At 37.8% G+C, this 23,806-nt stretch overlaps 2 protein-coding genes across 2 annotated transcripts; one reads left to right on the top strand and one right to left on the bottom strand.

Moving 5' to 3' along the window:
• Positions 1 to 161: 161 nt before the first annotated feature.
• si:ch211-195b11.3 (uncharacterized protein LOC100334344 homolog) lies at positions 162 to 3,131 on the bottom strand. The gene is made up of 4 exons (XM_053507170.1): positions 3,013 to 3,131; positions 760 to 797; positions 537 to 646; positions 162 to 378 (listed from the first exon to the last, which is right to left on the bottom strand). Exons 1-4 carry the CDS (start codon positions 3,062 to 3,064, stop codon positions 333 to 335), a joined length of 246 nt encoding a protein of 81 aa, XP_053363145.1. The 5' UTR covers positions 3,065 to 3,131; the 3' UTR covers positions 162 to 332.
• Positions 3,132 to 18,145: 15,014 nt separating this feature from the next.
• gmnc (geminin coiled-coil domain containing) lies at positions 18,146 to 22,620 on the top strand. Its single transcript, XM_053506923.1, has 6 exons — positions 18,146 to 18,154; positions 18,421 to 18,498; positions 19,283 to 19,433; positions 21,389 to 21,474; positions 21,570 to 21,686; positions 21,775 to 22,620. The coding sequence occupies exons 1-6, from the start codon at positions 18,146 to 18,148 to the stop codon at positions 22,555 to 22,557; spliced, it is 1,224 nt and encodes a 407-aa protein (XP_053362898.1). The 3' UTR covers positions 22,558 to 22,620.
• Positions 22,621 to 23,806: the final 1,186 nt, after the last annotated feature.

Below are 23,806 nucleotides of genomic sequence, written 5' to 3'. Positions count from 1 at the left end.
TACGATGTCCAACCCTGTACTTATATTACCGAAACTTTCTCATATTTCTCTTCCTCTTATATTATCACTGACATATTTTTCACTGCTACCTTACAGGAATGTTAAATGTTACAAGGCAGCATGTTATTATGCACTGCTTTCTCGAAGAAACAGGACCAATATCATGCTTAAATCTTTTAATTGTTCATGAACGGAACTTAAAGTTTAGCCAAATTACACAGATTATGACGGGGATTCTTGCAGAAATGTTGAGCTATTACGATTGGTAAATAGTGAACAGGTCTCCATATTGCAGGGCAGAGGAATTCCTCTATGTGGTGAGCTTGAGGAATTTAACACTTTCCCTTGTGCATCACCTTCACTTGCTGGTTTCGGTTTCTGCACAAAAAAAAAAAAAAAAAGTTTTAAGGTGACACACACACACACACACACACACACAAAGAAGAAGAAGAAGAAGAACAATAACTAGTAATTCCGGTTCATTCATGGACATACACGTGTACTGTACATACACATTAAATTATTTAGTGACTTACTTATTTTCCATACAGAGAATACACTCAGTTGAGTATGTCTTGCCATCATCACCACACACTGGGTTGTATTCACGGGTGCATCTTAAAGTTGCATACTTTTCACACTCATCCTATTACAGATGTAATTGTTAGCAAATACATATTTTTTTATTAATTTTCAATACCACTGATCAATATCATCTCATCATCTACAGTACAGTATAAATTGAAATCAATAGATTACCTTACTGATAGGTGAAATTCCATCTGCTGATATCACAGCTGCACATAGAAAATATAGATGCAGGTAATTATATATTTTTTTGTGTAGAGTTTAAAATGGTTTGTTGATTATTTCTTGATTATAAGATGTTTTGATATGTGATATTTGGCGATGTAGTTTACAGAATAAAAAACCCGGCCACAAAGGACAGTAGTTGGAAATAGATGATTGGCATGCTCACATTATCAAGCAGTTGGCATTATATTTTGTTATATGACAGATAGTTAACAGTTTCCTTAAGAAAAATGTAGCCACATGCTAAATAAAAAAAAAATAGTTATGATGGCAGACAAATGCATTCTCAGTTAAAACTATTTCTTGGTTGGTAAACAGAGTGGAAACAAACTAGCAATAACAGCTAGTTAGGGCAAAGCTAACAGAAGTAATATTTGTTAGCTTGTTCCATTCATCATTATGAGGTAAGTACAGTCAGATTTGTAAACACATTCCACTAAAACTTGTTATCCCAATCTACACTGTTTAGTTAGCTAGCTTCATTTTGTATTGTTATTTCGATCCATCCAGTTTTGTTAGCTTGAGTCACATTGTTAGCTTATTTAGTATTTCTTAATATTCCACTTAGCATCGTTAGCTCAGCTCAGTTTGTTCAGTAAGTTTACTTCAGTCAGTAATGAATGGTACCTCAACCCCCTTCAGTAATTTTAACTCAAACTCCAGTTTTGTTAGTCTGATCACACATTTTTGTTTGGCTTAGTTTAATTAGCTTATCAATAAATAGTAAACTTTGTATTGTTAGCTCAGTTCCCCTCAGGGGAGGTAGCCCAGGCCAATCAGTTTGGTTAACACGATCCTCTCAGTTATGTTAACTTAATTCCCCCCAGTAAGGTTAACTCGGACTCCAGTTTTGTTAGCCTAATCCTACACAGTTTTGCTAGCATGTTTGGCTTAGTAGAACTAGTTTCCAATACACTACTTTATTGTTAGCTTAATTCCCCTCAGTTTTGTATGCAAGGTCCACTCAGTTCTGTTTACTCCAACCCTCTCAGTAATATTAACTAAAACTCAAGTTTTGTTAGCCTAAACCTGCGCAGTTTTTTCTAGTTTGTTTGGCTTAGTTGAATTAGCTTAACAATATATAGTGTTGTTAGTTCTGTACATTTAGTATTAGCTCAACTCCCCTCCCCTAACTCAAATCTCCTCAGTTTTATTAGCTCAGGCCAGTCAGGTTTGTTAGCACAGTCTTTTCACTTTTGTTAACCCAACCCTCTCAGTAATATTAACCAAAACTCCAGTTTTGTTAGTCTGATCCCACACAGTTTTTTAGGCTTGTTTGGCTTAGTTAAATTAGCTTAACAATTTACAATACTGTCAGCTCTGTACAGTCAAGTTTATACCACTGTAAACTTGCTTGAGGAAGACTCTTCAGGACAGATAAACATGCACTTTGCGGTTTGCTCAGTAACATGCTAAGTTGTGTTTATTTGTCTTTTTCACTTCAAGAGAAAGTGAGCGAACAACTGTGTATAACTATATCAGAAAGATAACAGGAGCTAATTGTTATCTTGTTTTTAACTTTTTTTTTTTTTTTAATGGAACGTGGAGCATAAGTATCATGAACATACATACATTTCTAGGTGACCAAAAACCATGGAAATTGTCTGGGCAAAATTCCTGTCGTTACAAAAAGTCGTGAGAACACTCCTGATTACGGCCACCTGTTCTCTTATTGTACACTCTGTTATTTGTGTCTGCTATCGTTGTATGTTTTTAGAAAGTAGATAATACTATTGAACCGATGTGAGCTTACAAACACACTCAGCTCGGTTTATTTTAATATTAGAAAGCCTTTTTGAATGAGGTTATATTTCTTTAGTATACTCCAGGGAATGTATATGAAATGTAGTCTCCTAGAAAGAGATGCACAAAAAAACTCCTAGGAACCAGAAACATATAGATAAATTTAATAGATAGATTAACCTAGAATATGATGTTAATCAACATTGTGAAATAATAAATATCATCCCAGATGTGATGGCAGAATATATATAATAAGCTCATAATGCAGTTATTTTTTATGTCAGGCAGTTAACAGTTTACTCAGAAATTGGCGATAAGCTTTATCAAGAGATAATTTTTTTATTCTGTGTCATGCCAGAAATTTAGATACACACTACTCGATTAATGCTACTTTATTACTTGGATAACAGCAGAAGATTTCCTTTTTTGTTGTTATTACTTTAAAAATCTACTCACCAGACAGGCAAAGAAGAAGAAGGGAAACGCAGACCAGAGCAGTCACTTTCATGATTGCGAAGTTTCTGAGATGAAGCAGCTGTTTGTGTGTGTGTTTCTTTTTATTTCTTGCTGCTCTCTCTGGATACCACCATGCCCTCCTCCCATGTTCCTGCCTCACTGGTTTTCATAAATCACAAATGATTTTGGATTACATCTACATTTTTTGTGACATTTTATAAATAACATGTCCCATAACCAAAATACCCTTATGAAACATGTTTAAAATTAATGGTTAGGAGGCATAACACATATCTAAACATATTAGCGTGAATCACCAAAATTGGATTTTAAACACCTTTTTGATGAGAACAGACTGGTCAGACTGGTTTGAGTTAACAGAAAGAAAGTCTATAATAATTGGCTGCCAATCAATCAAGAAAGAAAGAAATAAAGGAATAAAAAAGAAAACACTTCACAAACATAAGCAGAAAAGCGTTTCAAAAATAACTTGGAACTGAGATAATGAGATAAAGCATGAAGTCAAAACATTTAGATTTTCTTTTACCAAGCAGATTTTTTTTTATACTATTATACAATCAGAATTATAGAATAGCCCTGTGATAGATTGGCACCCTGTCCAGGGTGTATCCTGTCTTGTGCCCTAAGTCTCCTGGGATAGGGCTCCAGGCCCCCCGCGACCCTGAATACAGGATAAAGTGGTGTAGAAGATGAGTGAGTGAATTATAGAATAATACTATATAAGTCAAAGTGGGCACTTTTGATTTTACAGGATAACAGAACACAGTACACCCTTTGATTGCTCTATAGAATCCCCTCCTACACTAATGCACTTATCCCAGTGTTTGGAGAACATCAAGATAAAAAGTTTTTCTCACTACCATGATCATGACTGCTTGCATCACATCTGAAACACTGGCCTCCCAGGAACTACTTTAATGATCCAAACATGTGGAAATGGCTCTGTGCCATCTCTGCTAAGGACATATGGACTACTTTTAAAATGTTTGCACCATTCAAATGTTTTACTGCGGCTAAAACATTGAATTCTTCATTTACCAGAAAATTCCGCACAGTCTTTATTTGACTTGTATCGAATAAAGACATATATAGTATTGTTTTTTTTTTTGGTCATGGTTTAGGATTATTCCCCATATTTAACAGGAGTAAATATGTTATGGCTGATTGAGAATTAAGATATGCATAAAAAAATATATGATGCACGACATATAGACTTTTAGGGTGTTTTAAGCATGAAATGTTAAAAGGATTTAAATACTGATAGAAAAATAAGACTGAGACGTGAATTTTTTTTTCACCAGCAGGTGGCAGTGGCAAACTGACAGCTTTAAGCTTGTCAACAAACAAACTAGTCCTTTTTACATTCTTATGGATTTACATGAGATTTGTCCAAGAATTGTCAAAAGACATTTTAAACACAGGTAAAGTTTCCCTCCTAAAAATATGTTTTGGATAAATAACTTGAACCATAGCCTGGCCCAGTTCACTATAGTTACACTTCTCCTTGTGTACATAATAACATAATGATTAAAGGAATAATAAAAACGCTTGCAACATCACTTTCTATAAGTCACCTATTACAGAGTATTAAAAAAATTAATATGTTTTTTGCAAAACATCCTTACCTGTTACCTGAACATCTCCACCCCAGTGAAATATTTGAAATGTTCCTCAGGACAGAATGTTCCTTTCAACATGAACTGAATCATGTCAATTTTTTAAGGATTGTTGAAAAAAGAAAATAATTTCATTCTTTTCCCTGATTTTGTGGTAGTGGCTTATTGGCCTTCAGGGTCCAGGTTCGATTACCAGCCAGGTTCAATTCCCACTTTACCGTGCTTGGTGGGTTTCTTCTGGGTACTCCGGTTTCCTCCCACACTCCAAAGACATGCAGATTAGTCTGATTGCCGTTTACAGTTTGTAAATGTAAGTCTGTATGTGTGTGTGTGTGCACTGTGATTGATTGGCACCCCGTCCAGGCTGTACTTTTGCCATAAGTTTTAAAGAAACTTTTAAAGAAGGTCATATATCCGTAAATAATGATCCTGACCAAGGTGTCTTGGAGCCCATTGCAGTCATTCCGGAGAACATCCAGTGAGTGGAACAGGATTATATAGAGAACTACAGGGAGATTTTACACACATCACTGTGTTCTGTAATTGTACACAATCAAAAATGCCCGATTTGACTTAAACACCTCTTATACTTTGAAAATGCATTGTTAATTAAAAGAACAATAACAAAAAGAAAACAAAATGCCCTTAATGCCATTAGCATGGATTTTAGTTAATTATATATTGTGTTAAATAATTTTAAAAACCCTCAACCTTGATGCTCATTTAAAAGCAAAATGCTGCCAGCAAAGACAGGATTAAACAAATTCTGGAATCATCCACTTAAATGAAATACTTAAATGAAATACTTTTATTTTTTTTTGCTGTTGACTGGGAGGATTTTTAAGCTTCTATTTTTCTATTCTTGTATTTATTTATTTATTTATTTGAAAGAAAAAAGACCCTCTTTCTGCAGTGTCACCCCTCCAGGCTTGGCTCTTGTCCAAAGGTTGGCACGGGTTATGTCAAGTCTCTCTTTCTCTCTCTCTCTTTCTCTCTCTCTTCTGTGTTTGTTTTGTTTTCACCTCGCATTATGCAGCTCCATTTGAGAACGGACTTGACATTAATACTGTTTTTGAAAAATGAAGGCAAGAATGAAATAAGGTTTTCTTTTTAGGTTCCCGGAAAACCAGCGTTTAAAGGAAGTTCTGAATCTTGATTCATTTTCCTAAGCAGTTATGTGTTCCAATGTTTTACTTGTAGCATAAGTTTATAGTTTAACTATGTGATAATTCAGCATTTAGATGAGACGTCTGAGGTAGAACTTTTGAAAATGTAGAAGTTATCAGTGATAGTTTATGCAGATCACACAGTCCAGTGAAGGACGTGATGAAATTTAGCACCCTGCAAATCATTCATGTGTTACTAAGATTAAGGCTATGGGCTATGCTGTTTTTTTCTTTAGTTTAAACAAGTGATGTTTTGGCTAAACCCTGGGCTCTTGCCACAGCTTTCCGAGCACTCTGACTGTGTCTCTGATTGCGTATATGTGCAACCACCCACCTCCTTTACACACTTACATGCACAGATTTATTAATTGAATATAACCTTAAATGAACCTTCTTAAAAGAAAACATGTATATGTATTTATTTATTTATTTGTTTATTTGTTTGTTTGTTTGATTGATTTGTTGTTTGATTGACTCCAGTAATCAAATGAGTCATTCTGATTTTTCTTTAATGATATCACGATTAGTAAATCTGTCATCTGTTACATTCATCTTGGATTCCACGACAGTGACTCACTGGTGTTCTTACAGTTTCTTATTGTGCAATTTGATATCTTTACACTTTCACACTTCTATTCTGTTCTAACATCCACATTTATGGCTAGCTATTTCCGCCTGTTGCTTTGATTACAGCCGTAGCATCAATTTGAAAAGCTTATGCAATGTTTCAACATTTATTTTTGCCCAGAATTGCATAATTTGTTTTCCCAAGATCTTGTATCGATGAAGGGAGAGTTGGGCCGCTGTGTAACGCCTTCTCCAGCATGCGGTATAGATTCTCAATATAATTAAGGTCTGGACTCAAAAATAATGTGAAAATGATGTCTCAAGCTTCCTGAAGCACTCTTTCACACTTTGAAAATGATGAATCTTGCCATTGTCATCGTGCAAAATATATGTGCCATCAGGGAAGAAAAAAATCAAAGGATGGAGAAACCTGGTTATTCTGTACATTCAGGTCATCAGCTTTTCGGCACATAACACTGCTGAACCTAGTAGTCACAAGGCATGATGGGTGCATCACTTCATCTACCCTGATGCATTCATCACTCTTGAACACAGTAAATTTTACCTCATCAGATCACATGACCTCTTTCCTTTGAGTCCCAATCATTTGAGTTTTCTTCATATTGTGTATATGGAAATGTTCTTACTTTCACTACTAAACCTAGCCAGGCTGTGTCTTATACCACAACACTGGTGAAATTTCTACTTAGGTACGGTAGCTCAGTGGTTAAGGCATTGGACTACGGTTCGGAAGATCTCATGTTTAAACCCCACAACCACCAAGTTGCCACTGTTGGGCCCTTGAGCAAGGCCCTTAACCCTCAACCGCTTAGATGTGTAATGAGATAAAAAAAAAAAGTAAGTCCCTCTGGATAAGAGCGTCTGCCAAATGTAAATGTATTTTTTCCTAACAGTGCCTCTGACAGTAACAGAAATGACAGGTTTATAATAACAATTAATGTCAATCGTACATAAGCACAAGAAATGTGGTGGTAGCGCTGCTTTGCCACAGTCTGGACGAAGATCCAAACTGTCCCCCATAGGCTGAGAGGACTTGGTTTCGATGGTCAAGAACAACTCAGTAACCGCCAAACACAGGCCTGCCATGAACTGGCAAAGGTCTCACTGTCTACAGTAAAGTGAGTATCATGGGATCCCTAAAAATGCAATGGCAGTAAAAATGGTGATGGCAGCATTATGCTTTGAAACTGTGGCATCACACCAAGTTTAATGACTACCTCAGAATTTTTCAGTAAAACCTCAAATCAATTTAACTAGTTGTTAAAATGTGGAATGTATAAAGCAGGCTAACTGCAAACTTTTGGGAACTCAACCCTATCAAATGTTTACAAGCCATGCTTAAAAAATCAGGTCTGTGCCAGGATCCAACAAGTTTAATTCCATCCATTCATCTGGGAACCTCTGTAATCTAACTAGGGACTGGATAGGCCAATGTTGACCACTGTATTTATTCACAGGTTTATAACCATGGTAAGACCTCCGGGCAACATTCATATGTTCATTCTTACACTATGGGCAATTTGGGAACGCCAATTAGCCTAATTAGCCAAGCATGGGAAGAACATACAAATGCCGTGTACACAGACCACGAGGCGGGAATTGAACCTGGAGGTGCAAGGCGAAAGTGCTACTGTAACCACTAAGCCACTGTGCCTCCAACAAGTTTATTGAGCACTAATAATTGCTATTTAGCTAAATACTTGGTTGTGTTGTGAGTTTTATTTTGACTCTGTGTTGATTTCAGTTTTTTCTCATTTTATTTTGATGCAGAAAAAAGACCAGTTCAAAATAAATAAATAAATAAAAATAGAAATTGAAAGCCCTATAAGATTTAAGTTTAAGTTAAGCCTTTTTGTTACAAATACATTACTGCACAATGAATTTTTTTCCTTTGCATATTTCTGGAGTCAGAGCACAGAGTCAGCCATGGAACAGTGCCCCTTAAGAAGATACGGTTCAGGGCCTTGTCCAAGGGTCCAACAATGGCAACCTGCTGGAGCTGGAGCTCGAACCTCCAACCAGAAACTCCAATCAAACCGCAGCTGTACATGCTAAAATGTAAATATGTTAACATGACATGGACAGTAAATGGCAAACATAGAAAATTGCTATAAGTGTAATCAAACATTACTGTAAAAATGCTTTAAACATCCCATATAGTAATAATGTGTGACTTCTGCTTCTGGTAAGTTACTGTACATTTACAGGGCCATTTTTAAAGGACATTTTAGGGCAGATTTTGAAGTATTTAACATTCTTTTGCGGATCAAAACATATTAGTTTTTTTTTTTTTTTTAGAGATCAGCCGAGGGCATAGAACTATTAGAAAGAAATACTTCTATTTAAATTTTTTAGAATGTAACCCAATCCTGCATGCTCTTATTAAACTTATATGCATATGTGTGAAAATGTTTAGATGAATTGGTTGGTTTGACCATGTGAACGTTCAAACGAGATGATCAGCAACATTAATCAGGTACTAAGGGGCCCAAAATTACACACTACCACCAGCAGCCTAAACCATTGATACTAGACAGGATTGATCAATACTCTCATGTTGTTTATACCAATTTCTGACCCTACAAATGTCACAGCAGAAATTGAGACTCATCAGACAATACAACATTTTTCCAATCTTTTATTAGCTGTTCTTGACAGGAGTGGCACCCTGTGTGGCCTTCTGCGACTGTAGCACATCTGCCTCAAGATTCAACATGTTGAATGTTCAAAAAACGTTCTTTAGCATATCTAAACAAGATTTTATTAGAGGTTATTGTTGCCATCCTATCAGCTCGGACCAGTCTGGCTATTCTCCTCTGACCTCTGGCATCAACAAGGCAATTTACCCAGAGAACTGTTGCTTACTGAATACTTTTATCTTTGCAGCCCATTCTCTATAAACCCTAGAGATGGTTGTGTGTGAAATTGCAGAAGATCAGCAGTTTTGGAAATACTCAGACCAGCCTCTCTGGCACCAACAAGCATTCCATGTTCGAAGTCAATTAATTAAATCACCTTTCTTCTCCATTCTGATGCTCAATTTTTACGTCAGCAGATTGTCTTGACCATGTCCAAATGTCTAAATGCATTGAGTTGCTGCCATGTGATTAGATATTAGTGCTAACAGGAGTTGTAAATAATGAAGTGTTAGTTTTAGTTACTTATTTAATAAAATAAAATATTCTAATGAAATGTTCTTATTTACTCCTAAGCTAATCCAGACACTTGAAAGCAAGAAGGGAATTTTATGAAACTGGACCTTTGGAAATTTTCGTTGAACACCCCTGCTTTAGGGAGTAGCCTGAAAACAAATACGTTGTACTCTTTCTGATCTGTCGTCGAACATTCTTCTAAGAACTCTTTCTCTTTTTATCATACATGCTCAGCCACTCCTGTAGAACTTTTTGTCTAAAAGGATTTTTTTTTTATCTAGGTCACATGACCAGTGCAGCAGTCATTCAACAGCAAGGCAGAACATGAGGTCATCTTTAGGCGGCAGGTCTATTGTTGAACAACAGCAGTGAGTGGGTGTTGGGGCGTAATGGATGTCACATGAGCCGTCTATGGGGCGGCAGGTAGTTTATATTGAAGGCGCTAGGAGTGACTGGGAGAGGAGGAAGGTTTTAAACATTCCATTGCAGTCCAGCTTTTCACTGACCATCTAATGGTCTCATTGACAAAGACGCGAAATGAAACACTGCCATGTAGGCAAAGTGGCAGAGTTCAGGTAGATCACATTTCTATAATCTTTACTTGTTCTTTGCAGACATGCAGAACACACACACCTACAGAAACTTACGACTGCCAAAAACTAGGATCACTGTAAAAATAAAAGCTCTGCAGGATTAGCTGACCTTGTTGGAGCATTACATTCTTGTTCACGATTTGTTCAATATGTATTTTATTCCTAGAAATTCCCGGCAATATCATCAAGCACATTTGCACAAAATATATGAATTACAGTTTAATGATGATTGAGTCACCGTGAAAAGGTGAAATCTTCATACCAGTGTTTGGCATGATTCTGTATCCCCAGCAATACTTTTGCAATACTCCTTGTCCATATGTTGGTACTGAATTCCTGATGACTAGACCCTGATGGCAGAGCCTGTTCTATCGGGAAATACTGATTGATCTAAATACTTAAACTCAATAATAGCTGAGGTTTTGCTGTCTCAGCTCATCAGCCCAGAACGCAGATGTGCAAAAACACTGATTGACCAAGGACACTCTAGCCTGGGAAAGTGGTCTGAATTTCTAAAATACTGAATGAACATTCCCTCTTAAATTTCCAAAGAACAATCCTAAGCCAAAGAGTAGCAGGACTTCTTCTACAAATATACTGTGAATTAATTGTTGCAATCTGAATGCAACGATCAATGCTGGTTAAAACACCATTTTTATAACCATTTTACATACAAAAAATTAATAAATATAATCTAACCTGCAATGGGCCATTTTAAAAATAAATATACAAATAATAAATGTCTAATTTGTATGTTATAGCCAGGAGAAGTGTCTTTTAAAGCAGGGTGGCAGAAGGGAACGTGAACTTGCGGAAGGTGAGGTAAGGAAAACTCCTGGAGTCATCCGGCGGCACTTTGATGCCACTTGGCGGCAAGTTCTATCTGTGGGGGGTCTACACGCGTCCTGCCCAAACCAATATGGCCTTCCCTCTCATACACAAAAGGAGCATATTTAAAGGTGAGGTGTGTGTATGGAGCATGCCTGAACCCGGCAGGGGGCCGATGCGACGCGCCTAGGCAAGGACTGCAGCAGTCAGCGTAGGCTGGAGAGCTGCAGAGAGCCCTGGGCTTAATTGGCAGGATAGGCACTGCTGGAGACTATTGTTCAGGTAAAAGAGGCTTAGCATTGCCGCGTGTAGTAAGGCCACTGAATCTGCTTCTCCACGCGTCTGGAGTGTAATCTCCAGTGTAATTCTCTGAGGGGGAGGGTGTTAATAATGAGATGAGGGTTTAAGAAGGGGGAGGCTAAGTTAAAGGGGTTAAAAAAAGGACCCCTGTGAAGAAGTCAAGAGTGATGACTTTGTTTTGACTTTATGCCGTTATGTGATTCACAGTCGTTGGGTCCACAGGAGGCATAGGTTGCAGGCCCCCAGTGGATGCGTGTTGTTGGCCAACAAACCCTGAACAGGCTCGGCTGGTCATTAGGGCTCTCTGTGGGAGTGTTTAAGGCAGAAAGGGCCCAGGCTGCAGGACAGCTGGGCTAAGGGGGGAGCTGGGTTTGTTGCCCAGGTATCTCCACCTGTACTCTCATTACCAGCCCAGAGTGGAAGCAATTAACTGCCCAACTGCTCTGAGAAGAAGGAGGGAGAACTGGGACTGAGCTGGGAGATAAAAGGTGAGGAGAGTGTTTTGGAGAGAAGTGTTTAAGTAAAATTAAGCAAAAAAAAAAAAAAAAAATTTAACAGATTTTAGTGCAACATAACATGTGGGACACAAAGACAAGCAGTACATAACTCAACTTAAAGAAATGGAATCAAGCAATTTTCCAAACATTGGAAAATGAACAAGTTATGAAAAGATTTGGATTGGATTGTCAGTAGGTTATTCTGATTTTGCTTCAAGTAGACAAGACCACAAGCACTGTTTTTTTTTTTTTTTAAAGACAACAACATTTTTTTACCAATTTAATCTGCATGTTAACGTATTGGCCTTAAAGACAGACAGATTGATAGGTTGACAGACAGTGAGGGAGTAAGCTGGAGCATTAGGGAAGGTGGGGAGTGAAAAAACACCATTCATATCACAATGGGGCACCTGACAAACAGCTCTGCCCTTAATTACCCAAGCTGCCATTTCTGCCTTTAATTAAAGCAGCTTTCTATAGGCTTAACAGGTCAGACCCAGAGTCTAGCAGGAACTAACATAGGGGGCAATAAAAGTTGTCCACATAAAATAAAAGTTGTGCCAAGTTCACTCTGCTGCAGTGGAGGAGTGAGTTTAAAAGCTTAATGCAGTTTAAATTGTGTCTGAGTTCAATTAAAACAGTAATGTATGTTGACAGTCTGAATTAGATTTGCTGATCAACTTCCAACAGTTTTAGATTAAAATAAAAATCTAATAAACTCTAATCTGCTTAATTAACAAAATTAAATAGCTTGAAATAAATAATGTTGAATAAAGTACTTACACTACAAATATTGAATATAATAAACAATGTTAGAAAGTTCTATGAATATATAAAAATATATTTTTTTCTTTTAAATTCTCTGTACAGATATTTTTTTACCAAAAAATGGTAAAAATATTTCTCTTCCAATTAGAGTTTGGTACAAAAAATGAAGTCAATATATCTAAAAGTTCTATAATTTCATCATACTATTTATATCACTAGACTGACTAACCTGGCTTTAAATTCTATGTTTAATTGTTATTACAGGTAAAAAAAATGTAATCAAATCAATTAATTATATCAAATCATGCGATATTCATTCTAAATGTACAAATCCTTGCTGGAAAATCCAGTTTAGATCAGCTTGGATCCTGAACTGGTTAAGCGTAGACACAAGCCTGGTTTAACAAGTCAGAATTGGCCCTGGTTAGGTTTCTGTTCTGTGGTTTGTAATGTGATAGGTTACCGATTTTTGTTCAAAGAAAAAAGCATAAATCATTACATGGTAGTGAATTAAACGTAGTGAAGTGACATGAAATAGTGCATCAGTAGTAATTAAGGTGCAGTAACAGTAATTTTATAGGTCGATCTTTTTTTTTTACCTTTCTTACCTTAACTACTTAAATCATGAAAATGTTTTGCTTCAATAAAGAAAGTTGACAGATTATCAACTATGACACTATCTATACATTACCCCAGAGACATGGAATGAACTATTACTTGTGGTAGAAAACATAACCACCCAGCTTCACCAAGCTGTTATGCCCCTTTTCTGGATTTAAGTTTTGAGCTTTTAACTATGCTTGCACCAGGTCCATTAAACTAGTTTTCCCAAAATTAAACAACTTTCCATTGGTTTTCCCAGATTCCCCAAAATGGTCAACCAGTTTTCCTTATGGATGGCAGTTTCAACACACATTTAAACATAAGTTCAACAAGCTGTTGCACCACATCATCACCAGATTCCCCAGGCTGGTGTATCAGCTCAAGGTATACCTGACCAATGCATAAGCTTTTCCAAGGATCCAATAATGAGTTCACAAAATCAATGTCGTGGGACACCTGGAGCTTATCCCAGGAGACTCTGCACCCTGGACGGGGTGCCAATCCATCGCAGGGCAGACACAGTCAGGAGTCAAGATTTAGAAAGAAATGTGGGAACACCAGTTAGCCTAATCGGTTTGTCTTTAGATTGTAGGAAGAAACCATCAAGCACTGGGAGAACATAAAACTTAATGCACACAGAACACAAGGTGGCACTGGAACCCTTTGACCTTGAAGGTGCAAGGCTACAAATCCAGAAGTGGAAGGATTGCCTTTTGAGTTTGGCTCATCTTAAGATTTCTCTTTTGTGTCAAATTTTTATTCTCGCTACCTTTGCATCTTGTTTGGCCATTAAGAATCTAGGTCTAAATCCTCATTTTAAAAAAAATTGTACATCTCTGTTAAGTCCTAGTTCACAGCATCCATCTTTTTTAGAAGCAAATTATCAGCTTTTTTTTTCTAAAACGTGAAGACTTACACTCATATTGTGTTAAAGTGGACAGTTCTCAATTGTTAAGGTTACTGTAACTGGCTGTGGTCAGAAATCTGTCAGTTCCTGACACGGTGGAGCAAGCCGATGGACACCAGTGGTGAGGGAAACTATGATGGTGGCTATAACATGAACTCCGGGTTACTGATCATAAGATCAAGCCCCAGCTCTGAAAAGTTGCCACTGTGGGGCCCTTGAGCCAGTCTCTTAACCCTCTCCGCTTCAGACGTGCTGTAACATGGCTGACCCTGGGCTCTGAGCGAACAAGTTTCTTCTGCTTCTTCTGCTTTCTGCTTACATAATTCTGTCTGTCACTTCCAACTTCTCATTATAAAAAACAGTTTATAAGCATTCATTAGTTGCAAAGTCTCAGCAACCGTTGTTTTCAGATTGTAAAATGTTTAATGAGGTAGTTTTTCATCTACCTTAATTATTAAAGCCCTTGCACAAGGATGCGCCGGAGTTTCCGTTGTTACAAGCGACTCCTGCAAATATTAGTCCTCATGGAAAAGGATTTTTAGTGGACTTCGTTGTATTCTGCAACTTGCACAAGCTGTTCTAAGCAAGCACAGAGTCTCTTTTGGGGATAATGGCAAAAGATATATATGGCACTTTCAGGACATAAGGACAGTGGGCAAGGTTTTATAAGGAGCAAGTAACAGGAGTCACTGATGGGTTGAAATGAATTAAAGGACATTAAAGTGAAAAAAAAAAAAAAACCTCGTAAGGCTAGGCGCTACAAAGAGCCAGAATAACTTCAATGTTTTTTGGTACAGTCTGAAGAGTCTTCTACAGGAGACATGAACACCTTAACATCTACCACAAGTCCATCACCTGAAAGTTCTTTTCATTTATCCTCAAAAGCTTCAGCGTTTATCCATCAATATGTAGTAACTTTAAATAATTAATTGTAGATCTTAAATTCACACCACTTTGCACACCCTCGTGTCCACCCACACATACACACACATCCACACACTGCATACAGAGAACAGGGTATCAGGTGAAAAAAGGAAGAACACTATGTTATTTAACTGTTCGATTGAGGTGAAATTAACACTAACACATGCCTTTCATTTTTTTTCGAAATCTCTTTACTTTTTTTTACTATTTTTCCGATACCCACCGAGCCCAGATCACTACATTGAGAACAGAAAACGCTGTTTGTAGGCATTAATTTGAAGTGATAAGGGTACACACACAGACTACACACATGCTCTCTTTTAAAAAATAAGCTTTGCAGGAGAGGAAAGAAAGAGTTAATCTCCTGGCCTAATACTGCTGTAGAAAAAACAATCCATGATTCTTAGTGGCCTCTTTATGTGAGAAAATGAGAAATTTATTTTCATTGTAACTATGAAATATGAAAATGGAGCATCCTCACAAGAATATGAAGACAAATGTGCGTGTATCTTTATATCTAAATATTTATTGCACTTCTGCAATGAGATTGTTGAGTAACCTGAATGACCCAACAATGCTGCTTGACCTGTTTGGTTCGGCGGATCTCCATGGAAAAGCCAACCGTCTCATCACATCCTAATAAACCAAAGTATCAGCACTAATGGTTTTAACGGCTTCAAGTCACGTGAAACAAGCACAATGAAGTGCATACTTCCTGCTCAGTCATCATAAAACAAAAAATACAAATACACAAACATATAAACAATCCTTTATTGCAATAATAGATGTGTCGATTTTTAGATATGACATGCCTCATATTGCATTCAGACTACAGGAGTGCACAAGAATGATAATTAGAATCTTTATGCTGGAGACTTTAGGCTAATAAAGTGGGATGTTGCTGTGTTTTATGGTTAAATTAGAGAGATAGAGGGTTATGCACTGGATAACTGTGAGCACCTATGAAGCTTTTCCGCTATTAAATAATATAAACTGACAACAAGCATTCCTGAAACCACACCAAATGCACACCAGGAGATGGAAATAAATGCATGTACATTTACATGGTAGTATATACCAACTGTTCATGATACAAAATTCACAAAAAAATGTGTGCCTATGAGTGTACCTTTATTACAAGGGGTGTTCAAGTCAAATGTTGGACTTTTGATTCTGCAGAATAATAGAACATAGTTATGAGTAAAACTTCCCTTTATTCCTCTATGTAATCCTCTGCTACAGTAATTCACTTATTACATTAAATTAGTGGAACATAGTGTTGGATACCATTAAGGTAGATTTTTTTTGGGAGCCATGATTAATGTCTGATTCATGTCTGAAATACTGGACTCTTAGGAACTCCTTAATGAATGTGGAAATGTCTTGGAGAGGCGTCAGGACTGCGTGGGGAATGTGACGATAACTTCCAGCCAAGTTCCTGTAATGTGCAAGTGGTGTTGGTGAATGATCGTGTGTACAGTTCCCACAGACAGATGTGTCTCCTTCGCAAGTTGGTGACAAATTATCTGTCAATTTTTTTGAAGGCTCATGTGCTCAACTCGCTAAATGTTCATGGAAACAAAGTTATCCATCGATAAGGCTGTTCTTTAAAATGTTTGCACCATACAAATGTTTTACTGCAGCTAAGAGCCTTGTCACTGTACTCAGCTTGAAGACTTTTGTCAACCCCTTCATTTACCAGAAATTTCCTTAAAAGTCCCAATTTGACTTGAGCACACCTTGTATTTATCATTCTATCACGTTTAGTGTGTTTTATCCCTAGAATTGTACATTCCATATAATGCATATTTAACTAATTACAGTTCTCATTTTACAGATCAGCGTTTTTCTTTTTTTCAGGACAAAAGTTCAACACATAACAATCAAGTTTCATGGCACACAGACATAAAAAATGCCGAGTGAAAATGTGTAAAACACACACAACAAAGGATTGTTCACTTTAACGAGACAGGACAGCAGGAGAGTGTTAGATGTACTGGTGTTGATGCAATACCTGAGGTGTCTCACATGTGCTCCAAACATTAAGAAGGATAATCCAGAGATAAACTCAAGCCCATCAATTTAGCAAATGCCAAAAACGTAGTAAGGATAAGTTGCAGCTTCTGTTAGGGGTTGCATCTGTCAGTTTGCATATTTGATTTGGCACAAGTTTATATGCCCCTGATGCAAGCTTCACAAGCATTATCCAGGCTTGGGACTGGCAGTGAGAGTGCAATCCCATTTGAGAATCAAATCCTGTCTTTCTGCAAAAAATATTGATGATACTCCCACTGTACTAACAGGGCAAAATGTACCAATGATACTAATGTACTGTAGCATTATACATATTGATCAGGATAAACATTTATAACAGTGTCTCTTTTAAAACCCTTAAAACTCAAGCAGCACAGATACAGATATCGGCAACACAGCAGAGATCAATGACGATTTAAAAAGCACATGTGCTTATTTGGAAGCCTTGCCAGTGAAACAACTAAAAACAACCATAAAAACACAAGTTCATCCCTATCTGGGCTGTTTCTTTGCCTGTGCGACCAATTCTATAAATTTTTTGCTCAGACATTTTTGTCTAGTTGGTTAAAATGAAATGAAATTCCATTCATCATACTGCCAATTTTGTGCTGGAAAAAAGTATGTTACTTTAACACAATCCTGAGCCTCATATATGTTTATGAAAAAAAAAAAAAAAAAAAAAGCTAAATAAATAATGGCTAAAATGCTCTGGGTTTTAAGAGCTTCAGAGTTTCACGCATCAGGGATGTATTACTTATACAGTCCTAACTTTAACTTTTTTATTTGCACTTTTTAAAATAATTTTAATTTAGTGCTGTGCACTTGCAATGTCATGTACCCCACTTATACAATCACCTCTAACAGGCTCAAAAAAAAAAATAAAAAAACATGGAGAAAAAAAAAGTGTGGTAATAAAAAAAAGTGTCTCTTGACAGCAGTCAGTGTGTCTTGTCATTTCTGCGTAGAATAATGTTAACGTTAATGTGTCACTCGAAGGAATGCACATTTCCACTTACCCCTGAGTTTGGGGGTGGCAGGATAAGCATGTTCCCCCCTCACCAGATCAGCTCAGTGAACACATCGTGCCTCTGAAGTGTCTCTACCGGGCTTACACATTAACGACTCGTCAGTGCGCAATGCAACAGGTGCGCACTGGTGTCATCCCGGACACACACACACACACACACACACACCACGCGTGTGCACTTCAGCTCCAGCTGGATCACTCGCGGCGGTGCGTTAAAACCCTGAAACAAAGCGAACAGCACAGGACAGGACAGCTGTTGCGCATCTGGAGTCCAACGGCACAGCGCGTCACGTGACCGCCCCGACCGCCTCCGCCACCTGAACGGCAGAACGAGACTCTGATTTCGTGCAGCTCTCTTCCTCCTCCTCCTCCTCCTCCCCAAAGGTTTTCTGTCGCGAGCTCACGGGACTTCTGTCGCGCTTCCAGCTCGCGCCTTGCTCCAACCGTCCTGCCTGCGCAATGGTGAGTGTTATAGCCTAATTACTTCTATATATACTGTATATATAAAACACACACACACACACACACACACACACACACACACACACTGTTATTCACTTTCATCACTTTTTTGTGATGGTGTTTTGTGATTTAGATTCAAAGCCCGAGTGTGTTACATCTTATGCACAGGCGCAAATGCGTAAATAAATGCGTGTGAGCTTAAATGAAATGCAGTTAATTTCACTTTTATTGCTCGTTCATCAAAATGACATGTGCAGAACCGTGTACAACCTGTACAGAACCGAAGCACTTTGGTAGGATAAGGGATTTAAAAAAAATGTTTAAGAGTTATATTTCGTGCCATGTGTAACTATATTGTGCTTTCTCAAAACTATCAACCAACCAAACAACATCTAACAACATGTAGATTTAATAGTAATGCAAATTTGGAAAAGTGATGAAGTTATGTCTGTTTCTTAGATTTTTGGGATAATCCCCCCAAACAACAAACAAACAAACAAAAAACTTTCCCGACCATGTTTGATTGATAGTACTTAGTTAGTAACCAAGTAACCAGTGTAAGGAGGATCTGTCCAAAACTTTAAAGCACTTTTGTACGTCGCTCTGGATAAGAGCATCTGCCTCAAATGCCTTAAATGTAAATATATAAACATATACATAAACGGAGAAACAGTTTTTTAGAAGTTCTTTGACACATTTATGCACTCCTGAAAGAACATGAGTGTGAGTGAATCCCTGCTGATTGCTCGCCTTCAGCTGTTTGTCCTGCATTATTTCTCCACAGAGCTCCATCCTCTCCTGCAGAGACGCGCGCTTCGATTGCGCCTACTCCGCCTCTACGTCGGCTCGCGCCACTGTTGACGTTTCCACAGCAACGCTCGTCTCCCTCTGGGACACCGGTCGTTGTTTGGGCGACGCGGGTTGCCAGCGCGAGCGTAAGTGGCCTAAAAAAAAAATTGCGGGGTGAGAGGCGCGAGAGCTTTTCCCGGTTGTCGCGCGCCACTCACGCACTCATCTCGTAGTTCATTTCCATCTCCATTACAGATCACTGTGCTTCTGCTCTGCTCTACTGGTATCTACAGGGTTATGAAGTCTAGCTTAAAATAAACATATTAAAAAATAGTAAATAAAAAAAAAATATATATATATATATATATATATATATAAATAAAATATATATTTTATTAAATTTTATAAATAAAATGTGTGAAAGAACTTTTTTTCATATAAATTATGATTTTTTAATATATACATGGGGAAAAAAGTTCTTTAAAAGGTTATTTCACACATTTATGCACACATCTAATTCTAAACATGTGAGTGTGAACAATTTACTGGTTGCTCTACTTCAGCTTTTGTCCTGTATAATTTTTGGTACCAAGGATTTATTTTGTATCTCTATTCTGAAATTGCATTAGCATTATTAAAACCAATTTTTATTATATAAAGCATAGTTACAATACGGCACCAGTTATGGAGTTTGGTTATGAATTATGAAATATAATTTTTCTTATTATTATTTGTAATTTAGTTTTATAACTTCTAGTCAAATCAAGTCAAGTAGGCTTTTATTGTCATTTCAATCATACGCAGTTCAGTACACAGTGAAAGGAAACAACGTTCCTCCAGGACCAATGTGCCTGATACAACATAAAAAAAAAAACTACAACAAAAATCAATATTAGCTTATATGCTAGGATTACATAATTTATACCATAAATTAACAAAACTATCTACAAACTATACAAAAAGACAAAAAAAAACCATTAAGTGCACTTGACACAAACAAGACACACGAAACTGAATTTTGCACAAAGATTTGCATTTGATATTCAAAATAATTTAATCAGGTTTCCAGAACTTTTACTTTTTTCTTCTTTTTTTGATTTACTTTAAAAATATCAAAACTTACAGGTAAAAGCAATGTGAAATCTCGAAACAAATTTTATGCATTGTAATGAAACAAATTAAATATAAAAATTGCTTTTAAAATATGATTCAAAGAACTTTGCAGGCAAAAGCAGTTAAACACGTCTACCCTCGCTTAGTGATTCATTAATTAATCTGATTTAAAACATTAGAATGTCCACTTTTTCAACTCATTATTTTACTTTATCATTTACTTCATGGATTTTATTATTTTTTTTTTTAAATGTGAATACTACATATTTGGGTGTAATATTACACAAGCAGAGGTCAAATAAAAAAATAGCATTTTTTTTTGCAAACAGAAGTTACAAGTGTTTAATTTTTAACATAATCTTCATTTCATTTAATGCAACTTCCAAATTCCAACAAATTCTTTTTGTAAAATATAATTTGTTGTGTTTCTTTTTCATAAACCAAAAGCACTCTTTAATCGTAAGCCAAATTTCACAGGGTGTGTAATAGAATGTTTAAAATTCAGAAGTAAATTTTAAATACTGTAGCATTGTAAGTACTTTGCTGGCAAAAGCAGTCAAACACAGAACACATCTTTACCTTTCCAAATGAGGCTTTTTTAATACGAGAATGTTTACTGTTATTTTCTATATTAATATAGAAGACTATAGAGACCTTTTTCATTATGTTCCTTTAGGCATGGGAACATACTGTGATCATGATCTCACGATACTGTGTGAAAGAGAAGAGGGGATCTGTGTTTGAGTGATTTGCCTACAAGTAATTTTAAAAGTGATTCTAAAAATATGAATTAATTGACAGCAAAATTTTTTATAACGGATTCATTGTGTTTGAATTTGACTTTTAAGTTAGTATTGAGATGTGATGCAACTTCCAAACTTGAACATTAATATTTAAATTCAGATTTTTCATTCAAATTAGCTTTTTACATTTATTTAATTTGTAATGGCACGATTCTTACTTTATACCCTCCCATTGTATCTTTCAGTCCCGCAGCTGGTTCCAGCACACGCAGCTCTGCATGAATCCATCTGGTCGGACCAAATGTCCCCTCACCTCCAGCGGAACAAGCAGGTCCGCTTCAGTACACTGTATTCCTCACTACACAGAGTGACACACGTTTGACCAGATATTGAAATGAGAATGCTAACACCTTTTTTTTTTATCAGCTTCAGGACACCTTGATTCAGAAAGAAGAAGAACTTGCAAGACTCCAGGAAGAAAATAACAAACTCAAAGAGTTTCTAAACTCTTCATATGTAAAGTCTCTTGAAGAAAGGTCAAAGGTATGTTTAATAAAGTTGTACATTTTTTGTATTTGTGTTCAGAAACTGGTAACAGGTTCTTAATTTGCCTGTTCTCTGTCTCCTCTAGAGGCTTTTCCCTGTTCAGAGAAATGCAGATGTGCAGCACAGGAAAAGAACTCTACAGGACGAGAGAGACTTCCTTAACGTGAGTCAGCTGCTGCAGGGCGGCGAGGGTAAGCGGACGTGCCGTAACCTCTCTCTGGAGTTCTGCACTGCCGACGAGGTGGCTGCCACACCTCCGCTGGACTCCTGGGTTCTGGAAACACTGGGACTACAGGATGAGGACACGATCAACACAGAAAGCAGTTTCAGCAGCCCGACAACAGAGCATACAGCTTCCTTCAGCTCTCCAGCACAAAGTACCGACCACTTCAGCCCTGCGCTACGGGACAGTAGCATGTACAGCCCTTATTCGGACAGCCACTGCGAGTACAGCAGTGCCATTGAGTCGTCATGTGGCTTCAGCCACATTATGGACAAAAGCCCAGATTATTTGACTCTTGGCGCGTCACGGATGTACACCGTCACGTCTACTGGCTCGCTTCAAGGTATGGACGTTCCTACAAGTCACTTCACCCCTCCCAAGGCAGCGTCAACTCCCCAGCGGTCACACGTCCCGAGCTCTGAGCAGAACCATTACAGCCAAGGCTTCTCCAGTCCATCAGGGGACGAGGGGGCGACGTTCTCAACGCCGCACGCGACACGCAGCAGAATGGACTTAGCGTTCAGTATGTCGCTGAGTCCACAGAGCAGCGTCAAGACCCACTCGTTCCCACAAGGACAAGCTTTCACACGCAGAGACTCGCAAGGTGGATGGAATTTCACCTGGGTGCCTAAACAGTGTTCTTAAAATAAATATTTCAATGGAATATTATTAATGTATTTAAACAAACAGTTCAGGGACGCCATGAATACATTAAAATGAGTCGAAAGGAAGCTAACTATGAAACCATTCTTAATACGAATCAACTACATGTGATATATTTGAAGAAATATTGGTGTTACGTGGCATAATTTGAATGATTAACAAATGATTAACATGATTAGATGACTACATAATAATCAATAAATAATCATTTAAGTAGCTTGTGTTGGGCAATTTCTCAACTTTTTACACTAGCATGTATATTTGAACAAACTTTTTGAAAAGAGGGAAAAGTCTATAACTCTAAAAGTCTAAATTCCTCCTCTCACCCTTGAACCCATATCTACAGTAGTCTTTTATCTGGCAATAAAGAAACTCCACAAAGTACTCAGATCAACCTCTATTCTTATTTCGATACTCCTGTCTGGATGTGAACCCTAACCTGTCATTTCTCCTTCACACCTGTTTCAGTCTATCAGTCTTCCCTCCTTTCCCTCGCTCTTTCCCTCCCACTCGCTTTCTCCCCTCAGCTTCTCTACTGTTTCTCCCGCCTCTAAAAGACAAAAGAAGGCGGGAGGAGGTTCCAGGTCTCAGTAGAGTCTCCCTCCCTGAGCTACCCTGTGGGTCTGAGATGGGCCGCATCCCTCCTGGGGGAGATCTAAAACGGGATGCTTCCAACCCTCTATCCCGCCCTCGCTCAGCCTGGTGCGACCCACTCCGCCCTCAGGGGAACTAGGAATGGCAGGGAAAGTTGGGGCGCCGAGGCTAGCTGCGGTGGAACCGGGTGAGTGGTCTGTGATTAATGACATGGTTAATCCCCCTGCAGATGCCCACCAGATTGGAAGGAGAAGTAGAGAGCAGGTTGGGGCAATGCATCAGGGGTAAGAGAAGTCAGAGAGAGGGTGAGACGGCTCAGGACTCGAACCCAGTGGGTTTCCAAAGGGGTCATGAAGGGGTCATTAGATAACTGATGAATCTGATACTTCATTACCCTCACTCTACTCTCATATTGCAGCTCATTATATAATTATATGTTCTGTCTCTGGCTGCAAATGAGAGTCTGGCTTCGTTAGTTGTAAAGGTATAAATATAATAAGACCCTTTACACGGCTCTGGAGTCAGCGACAACTAGCTAGGAGGCAAAAATCTGATCTCTATCGATAGCTTGTAAACTAGGGTCAAGCAGTGTATTGTTCCATGAGGTCTTATCAATGACATAATAACAGTGATGTGG

The sequence above is a fragment of the Clarias gariepinus genome, chromosome 11 (assembly GCF_024256425.1).
Source record: "Clarias gariepinus isolate MV-2021 ecotype Netherlands chromosome 11, CGAR_prim_01v2, whole genome shotgun sequence".
Classification (NCBI taxonomy): domain Eukaryota; kingdom Metazoa; phylum Chordata; class Actinopteri; order Siluriformes; family Clariidae; genus Clarias; species Clarias gariepinus.
The sequence above is the reverse complement of the archived record's forward strand: the minus strand, read 5'-3'. Positions and strand labels throughout refer to the sequence as shown.

Excerpts from the sequence above, each read along its gene's own strand:
- si:ch211-195b11.3 (XM_053507170.1), bottom strand. The coding sequence starts at position 3,064 with ATGAAAGTGACTGCTCTGGTCTGCGTTTCCCTTCTTCTTCTTTGCCTG. Across the intron at positions 647-759 it reads GAATTTCACCTATCAGTAAG|GATGAGTGTGAAAAGTATGC; the intron begins GTAATCTATTGA and ends CATCTGTAATAG. Across the intron at positions 379-536 it reads ATTCTCTGTATGGAAAATAA|AAACCGAAACCAGCAAGTGA; the intron begins GTAAGTCACTAA and ends TTTTTTGTGCAG.
- gmnc (XM_053506923.1), top strand. Across the intron at positions 18,499-19,282 it reads ACCGTCCTGCCTGCGCAATG|AGCTCCATCCTCTCCTGCAG; the intron begins GTGAGTGTTATA and ends ATTTCTCCACAG. Across the intron at positions 21,687-21,774 it reads CTCTTGAAGAAAGGTCAAAG|AGGCTTTTCCCTGTTCAGAG; the intron begins GTATGTTTAATA and ends TGTCTCCTCTAG.